The sequence below is a fragment of the Phragmites australis genome, chromosome 1, assembly GCF_958298935.1.
Source record: "Phragmites australis chromosome 1, lpPhrAust1.1, whole genome shotgun sequence".
NCBI classification, from domain to species: Eukaryota; Viridiplantae; Streptophyta; class Magnoliopsida; order Poales; family Poaceae; genus Phragmites; species Phragmites australis.
In genome coordinates this window covers 18,107,237-18,115,636 of record NC_084921.1, presented here as the reverse complement: position 1 = coordinate 18,115,636, position 8,400 = coordinate 18,107,237, and the positions used below count along the sequence as shown (strand labels likewise).

The 8,400-nt window shown below is 44.4% G+C and overlaps 1 protein-coding gene across 1 annotated transcript; it reads left to right on the top strand.

The window, feature by feature from the left end:
- Positions 1–7,317: 7,317 nt before the first annotated feature.
- LOC133912005 (rapid alkalinization factor-like) lies at positions 7,318–8,095 on the top strand. The gene has a single exon (XM_062354526.1). The coding sequence runs from the start codon at positions 7,489–7,491 to the stop codon at positions 7,819–7,821; it is 333 nt and encodes a 110-aa protein (XP_062210510.1). The 5' UTR covers positions 7,318–7,488; the 3' UTR covers positions 7,822–8,095.
- The last annotated feature ends 305 nt before the right edge of the window (positions 8,096–8,400 follow it).

The following is an 8,400-nucleotide window of genomic DNA, read 5'->3' as shown; positions in this document are numbered from 1 at the left end:
CATTGGTCTGATTAATAACTTGCTAATGACCGTTCAAATTTACATCACCATTACATAAAACGAAAAATGAACACAATTATTTAACTAAGTGATACATCATTTAATGACATATAATTATAATCAACTTTGGTCAAAAACTAATTATGTCCATAAAAATAAATTGCATAATTCTCAATTAAATCTGTAATAGAAAGCTTCCCGTCCGTTCCACTTAAATTAGAGATAAAATACTCAGTATTTAATTTGTCACAGGGTCAAAATACATTGAATTAAATAGTGCATAATCAAAATTCACAATATTGAATAAATGCATAAAATAAATAATAAAAATAAGGGAATAAATATAAATTCTATTCTTAAATGAACATGTCCCAAAATCCTCAGTGCGGTCCAATATCACGCGCACGGCCTAACATTACACGAAACTCGGAGTAATCCCATAGCCTAAATGCCCGAAGGTGGCCCAGTTGTCACGCACGGCCGGTGATTGCACTCGCGTGATCCCTTCCGATAGATCATGATCGGGCGGCTTGCAGTGAACGCAACTGGATCAAAACAACAGCTGAACCCTAACCCTAGCCCATTCCACTCTCGGACAGAGAGAGAGAGGCAATGGTGGACGCTAGAGATTGAAATGGTGGCAGCGGTAGCGTGCGGACGACCTCACTCGTGCCTCCAAAAGGGGGCCTGACATCACCTTGTCGCACACGTGCTGCTGTCGCCACCGCACGGTGGCAGATTTGAGGTCGCAGCGAAAGCATGATGGCGGCAGCATCGCAGCACTGGGCGCATGCAATGAGAAGATGTAGCGTGAGGACAAGCGAGGGGTCCACCCGAGAGCAATATTGGGTGCCAAAGCCAAAACCGCTGGCGATGACCAGATAAGTCCCAAAACCCCTAAACTTTAGTCATTAGGGTTCATGATTTGGGGAATTTTGTGCTCAAACCCAATTTAGGGTTTCAATAGTTTGGTGATTTTGCGGAAAAATGTGATCTAGTGTTTTCGGAAAAAATTGGGATTTTTGCCCTAGGGTTTCAATTTACCTAATCCTCTCTTTCTATGTCCTAATTGACCAATCCGAGGTGCAATCACTACAACAGAAAGGCCTTTAGTGCTAGCTCAAAAGGGCCCTTCAGTGCTGGTTTTCCAATCGGCAGTGATTGGTCGGCATTGAAAGTAGTTCCCAGGAGCAAACAAAAAGAGTAATCGAGTCGGCTCATCTGCCACCGCCGTCACGGCCGCTTGGCTCACCGGTGGAGCCTTGCTCCATCCTACATAAAGAAATTGCGGGGCACAAAGGCCGCCGCTACCACAGAAACCGTGGGGCACGAAAGATCTCCGTGGATCCTGCCGCTCACCACCGTGGATCCTGCCGTGGATCTCCGACCCTAGTGAGATCCATGGTCGGATCCGTCAGATCTCGCCATGGATCTTGCAAGGGGTGGAGTTGCTTGCTGGTGGGGGAGGCTAGGAGGAGGAGGCCGGTGAGGGGATGAGGGAGAGAGAGAGGCTGATGGGGTAGGAGGAGGAGGCTGGTGGGAGAGGAAGAGGAGGATAGCGACAGGGAAGAGATAAAGTAGGAGGTGAGGGAGAGAGGGCTGAGATCGAAAATGTGCGGGGAGATAGGGTGGAGAGAGCCGAGCTACGGACGTGAGGTGAGGCAGAAAGCAATTTACTAAAAAAATTTCGGGTCCGCCTCTCTCAGCAGTGCCGGTTCAAATTAAAAACTAGCACTGATAGTATTAGTGTCGGTTTTTAGTATGAACCGACACTGATAATAACTTTTCAATACTATTTGTTTTTTAAAACCGACAATGATATTGATTTCCTTACGAACCGGCAGTGATAATCGCATCAGTGTCGGTTCTGATCTAACCGGCATTGATGATCTGGCGCGGATGACTAGTTCTGTTGTAGTGTTAATTAATCACAACAAAGGCTAATCTGAGGAAAATTAGGGTCTAAACATGATTGATTAACTTCAATTAGGGCTAAACCAACTCGATTGACATCAATTAGTAGTAATTGGGACTAAATTGACACAAAACCCAAGTCAAATAATCTTAATGATTTCTAATCTTGACTTTGATTTAATGAGTATGGCTTGGTTAGGTTAAGACGGCTATGATGCCAAATATTAAACCTTAATTGCAAGAATTATTACTGATTCTGAACATAAACACTAAGCACATCATTATGTAGCGGAATTTAGGATTAGGGATACTAGAGCTAATTGCTTTCTCATGCGTATGGCATCATGTCTCCCTTCTCCCTTCTATAAGGCGTTATGGTGATCAGGATCGAAACTATCAAACCGTTTTCAGCACCCATCATGGCTCATACGTGGGCCTCGGTCCTCCTTAGGACTCGGTCACCGCTGTTGGCTGATTCCGGCGTTCGTCCTCAACATCACATAGCACCGACGTGTGGCTACACTGACCTCCTAACAGCGGCACAGATGATTCCGCGTGAGTGCCACACACGTATACCGGAAGATCACAAACTAATAGACCTGGCTTTTCACTCGTCCTTCATGTACAGTAATGTAGAAACTTACTCCGAAAAGGTTGGCACCGCTGCTTAATTCCGGAATTCCATTCCCATGCATGTTTAAATGAAAAAAAAAAATCGGGGAACGATCGATTGTTCCTCAAGCAAAACACGCGCACACAACCAGGCGAAAACGGGGCACATCACACTGTTCACTACGTACGTCCGTAAGTACAGCCATTCGTCTCTGCATGAGAGGGACATAGACGATTGGGTTTTTAAAGTATATTTCAGTCTTTCAAATCATTGTTCCCCAACACCCAATAGGGAGTTAAACAGTCCAAACATTCTGATGAGGGAAAAATGCACAACCCCCCATAAGTCACTCCATTTTTTAGATTCCCCCCATAAACTATTTTGTTGCAAACCCCCCCCCCCCCAACAGTAATTTAGATTTGCAAAAACCCCCCAGCAATTGTTTAATCCAGAAAATAGGTTTTCTTTAATATAAAAAATATGTAAATTCTTTAATAATTTAGATAAAGGTTTTAAAAATGATTCCTTTGGTGAAATAAATAAAATGAAATGTTTTTAATTCTATTAATCTTATATATATATATATTTCAATGATAAAATAAATGTTTTAATTATGAGAAAAATTTAGAAAATCTAGAATAATGTTTTAATAGGTTTTCTATATTTTAAATTATGGAAAAATGGTAAATAATTAGAAAATAAAGGGAATTTTTAATTTTTCTAGGTTTTCTATGTTTTTAATTTTAGATAACACATAAGGCAAACGTATAAGTTGCAATAGTATAAAAGGAATCTTCTCTAATTTGTCCAGCCGACCTACCCATTGGCATGGCACTTGGCCGCATTCCAGCGCCCGGCCTCTCTTCCGTAGATGCAGAGAGTTCGGTAAGATTTAGCATCAGTCTCCATTGATTTGTCGTTATTTGTGAACACAAATAATAAATAAAATTATATCCTTATTCCTCTAAGGGACATAATTAAAACATTTATTTTATCATTGAAAAACATATATATAAGATTAATAGAATTAAAAACATTTCATTTTATTTATTTCACCAAAGGAATCATTTTTAAAACCTTTATCTAAATTATTAAAGAATTTACATATTTTTTATATTAAAGAAAACCTATTTTCTGGATTAAACAATTGCTGGGGGTTATTTTACAAATCTTAATTACTGTTGGGGGGGGGGGTTTGGAAGAAAATGGCTTTTGGGGGGGATCTCAAAAATGGAGTGACTTATGGGGGGGTTTGTGCATTTTTCCCTTCTGATGAAGAAGAGGAAGGAGAAAAGAACATAAAAAAGGGCACATGAAACAATGGGAGCAGACCGAATAAGTCCGCAGCGAGGTAGCGCACGTGAGAGACATGGATTTGGGGGTAGCGGCAGAGAGTGAGTACCACTCGAAGGAATCCCTAATACAATTTGTCAGCCTGCTATTCTAAGGCCATCTCTGGTAGCTACCTTAAATTTTCATCCTTAAAAATACTATTACAGTATCTCTTATCACTATTACAGTATCCCTTATTTTTTCATCTCCAACAGCTACCCTATTTCTTACCTTCTACTACTATTTTCCTCCCTCCGGACCCACTGTCACCCTCTGTCTACAGTACTACTACTGTCACCCTCTGCGCCTTCACCAGCTCCATCAGATCCACTAATGGTGGGGGAGGCGGTGCTGTCGGGGGCGAGCCCGCTCCACCGGTGACCCCGGACACCTCACTGGCCGCGGCAGCGGTGCCCCTGGCCTGCGAGATCCCCAAGTGAAAGCTGTACAGATCCTCCATGCCAACACTCCTGTGAGCACGAACGGATCCAAGCACTCAGAGGAGCAGCGAAGAGTGAGGGACGGAGAGAGAGGAAGAGATAAGGTGGAGGGAGAGAGAGAGAGAGAGGGGCGGAGCAGCAGGGGTTGGTGGGGGAGGGGTGGGGGGGAGGATGCCGTCGTGCGCGCTAAGGAGAGAGTGCTGAGGAGAGTGGTGGAGGTGGGAGGGAGGAGCTGAGAGAGAGAGAGGGCTGCGTGTGATCGGATAAGATTGAGAGAGCGAGCCGCGCAAGACGTCAGGCTCGAGCTAAAACTATAATTCATCAAAAATTCGAGTCCTGAAGTAGTATAAGTATCAGTTAGTATTAAAAACTGGCACTGTTATTACTCATCAGTACCATTTTTTTCTGAATGGATGAGTGGATATTTGATTTTGCTACGAACTGATAATGATACATTATCAATGTCAATTTTAACTGAACTGAAACTGATGAGGCGATAATTATAACTAATTTAGTAGTAAACCCTTCACTTGCTAATCCATTACTCCATTCGGTCAGCCACCAACTGCAGCTGGAAGCAGGGCAGCAAGCACGTACTCACGAACGATACATTCCATCCCCAGGCTCCAGCCTCAAGAGACCAAGAGCTAGGGGGAGGAAGAGGCAGCGTGAGAGAAGAAGCAGGAGTGGGCCGTTGTCTGTTCGTTGCCATCCATACCTAAATACTGTAAGCCCCCTAAGCCCCTCTCTGATCTATTTTTTTCTTTTGTCTTGTCACAGCCTCTCCATATTCCTTCGATCCATTTTTTCACTTGCCACATGTTATACGTTAGGAGCAAAAACAGATAGCATTTACGTAGTACTAGTGAAGCTCATACGTCATGAAGGCAAACAATTCAAGGACAACAACAAATAAGCAGGCACATGTGACTTGTGAGATCTATGAACAACAAATATATATGGTTATCTATGTTTAATTATTGTCATGCTTGGTTCTATAAATTTATTCTTTCAGAATTGTAGTTAAAACTACAGGATATTCGGATGCAGATTCGGATTCGAACAATCCGATTCATATTCACATTCGAGAATATTTATATTCCTATTTGTATTCGTATTGAAATATAGATAGCAATGTAAAAAATAGACTATTCGATTCGATCTGTTTCCACCCTACTGCCACCAAGGTATGCTGCTGAGAGGTCAATATGTGCAATGCCATCGCACTGCATTTAAATCTAGGAATTGCTATGAAAATTTCACGTTTTCAAAAATTCCTTGGAAAATCAGCTTGCTGTGAAAAACCATTTTTCGAATTCAACTTGTATTTGAACTATATCCAGAATTAGATCTGAATTGCCTCTACAGGAGCGTATCCATTGTGGAAGTTAGATCTATGGAAAAAAAATATATACAAGAGCCGACTCCATGCTCATGAGACACGGCTCCATGAATAAAAATTGCAATAGGTCTCCCACATCTCCCTTCTCTCTCCCGTTGCTGCTCCCACCGGGTGAAGGCCGAGCATGGCGCACCTCAACCTCGAGTCGCTTCGCAGAGAAAGGATAGTGACCCTTGCGGCAAGCTCCACCAGATCCAACCAATTTGCTGATGGGCAAAGTCGAGGCCACCATATATTGTCGGATCCGGCAGTGCTTGAAGTGGAAGTTTCCGATCATGGTCTCTCAAATCCGACCTTCAAGAGCTCGGAGATGCCTCGTCGTTAGAATCGGCCGCCAGCTACCGTGAGATCAAGTACGAACAACCTCCGGTCATCTGGACCCCTGATATGACCTTCTGCAGCGAGGATGAGGAGGACCAGCGGCGCGCGGGAACGTCGAGAGGACGAAGAAACGATTTTGGCATACATTGTTTGATGGGTGTTTGATGGGAGTGCTGGTTGGTTGGGTGTGCTATTTTTCATTGAAACATTAGCTGCAACTCTTAGAGCCTAACACGGTCCTATATATTTAGATTTATTTGGTAGAATTTTTTGAGTAGTTTTTTTTTTTAAATTAGAGGAGCTCTGTCAAATAGCAGCTTTTAGCTTTTAGCTCCCTGAATGGAATCCGTGAGAGTGATTATCTAAAATGAACTAGAAGCTGTGAAGCTGGAAAAAACAGCTTCCTCTGATTGACTTCCCGCACAGAATCACTTCCTCTATATATTTTATTTTAGAGAATCACTTTCAACCACAGAATCGCTTTCTACAGAGAATCACTCATCGCAGAGAATTTAGATCATGGAGAGCTCTATCCAACATGCCCTTAGACCATGTATAACGGATTTCCTTGTGATCTAAAATCTATTCACGAAAGGACCTCCTCAGGGAATATAAGATTTTCATGAGGCTGATCCTGAGCTGCCATCCACGCACGAATACTCTCATTTAAAAGAATATTTTTGTGTAGAAAGTCTCAAATTTAGGATCTTCCGCTGTACGAATTTCCTGGGAAACGAAGTCATAAACACGTAGGTTCAGAGCCAGGATCTATTTGAGTGCCAGAAGGCCTCTGGAGGAGTCGCGTGGTACGACGGGCACTCAAAGACCTGGCGAATGAGGGCCCACCCCACCCAAGAGCGCAAATCCAAAAACCCAAGGAGTGTTTTCGCTCTATTTAGTAGGGAATCCTTGGGTTTTCTAAGGTAAATGTAACGAAATGGAGAAAAAAAAAGGTTGAGAATGGTCTTAGGACTATTTGCAGTGACCATCGTGTTGGGTGACTAGGTTAGAAAATACAACTCTACATGTCCTTAGACACATATAATCTATTTTAATAATTTATTTCTTCTATACGATGCTTCTCTATTAGTTGATTCTTTCATCTATATCATAATTATATTATTTACTCTTTAATATAAATTTTAATATAAATAAACTGCTCGAAGCTACCGAAAATTTGACACTCCGACCAGGTCACGCGAACGGAACCTGGCGCACCAGCCGCAGGCTGCACCAACCGAACCGGTCGGCCGGGTCATCCGGGCAGCTCACCTCACGCGCATTTTCACATTGGCATTCCGCACCTCCGCTCCTTCGTCTCTCTCCTCTATAAACCCAAGACGAGACGAGAGGAGACCACTAGCGCCGCACAGCATTCCTTGCCGCTGCGCAGAGCAGAGCACCAAACCCCACCACTGCAAAAGCAGAGACCTCTTTCCCCTCCTGCATTCCCATCCGCCGCCGCCATGGTAAGAACCACGAGCGCGCTCCTCGTGCCCCTCCTCCTCCTGGCGCTGGCGGCCCTCTCCGCGGCGAGCGCGGGCGAGGTGCCGGCGGCGCTGGGGTGGGAGCTCGGGGTGGTGGCCGCGGCGGAGGACGAAGAGTTCGGGCTCGGGGGCGGCGACTCCGTGGCGCGGAGGGTGCTGCAGAGCGGCAACAGCTACATCAGCTACGGCGCGCTGCGGCGGGACAACGTGCCTTGCTCCGTGCGGGGGGCCTCCTACTACAACTGCCGCCCCGGCGCGCAGGCCAACCCCTACTCCAGCGGGTGCTCCGCCATCACGCGCTGCCGCGGCTGATCTCATCTGCGCACGGCGGCGCGTTGGGCTACGGATGCCGCCGACCAGGAGGAGGAGGTTCATCTCGTTAATCCCACGCCGTTGAAAAGGAAAAAAAAAAGAAACTGTTGATCTGCCTGTATTATTATTATTATTAATACTTGTTGCTGTTTTAACGAAAATGATTGGTGGTGGTTGGGTTGGAGCCCACGAAATTTGAGTCGGATTGGCCTTTCTGGTCCTGTAAATCGAATTCCAAGTGAGTGATTGGTGTATAAACTGATGATTTCATGGATGCATGCTTTTCGATTGTGATTGTCGCCATGGGGATCGAAGCAAATGGTTTCTTGCTTTGATTACTGTATTTTTCATAGGCCCCAGTGAAAAAATGATTCGTTGCTTGGTTTGGTTGCAACTTCTGGGCGTTCTGCAGTTTGGGTCCCTAGCAAATTTGCGGCTGTGCCGGGCGGCTGCTGGCGATCAGCCATGGATTGTGCCTTGGAGCGTGCGAAGTCAACTAGAGGTTTGTTTTCGAGGCATTTAGAAAGGATTAATTCGTTCTGTGCCATTATATAAATATGCATGTTTTGAAAAATATCA

Excerpts from the sequence above, each read along its gene's own strand:
- LOC133912005 (XM_062354526.1), top strand. The coding sequence starts at position 7,489 with ATGGTAAGAACCACGAGCGCGCTCCTCGTGCCCCTCCTCCTCCTGGCG.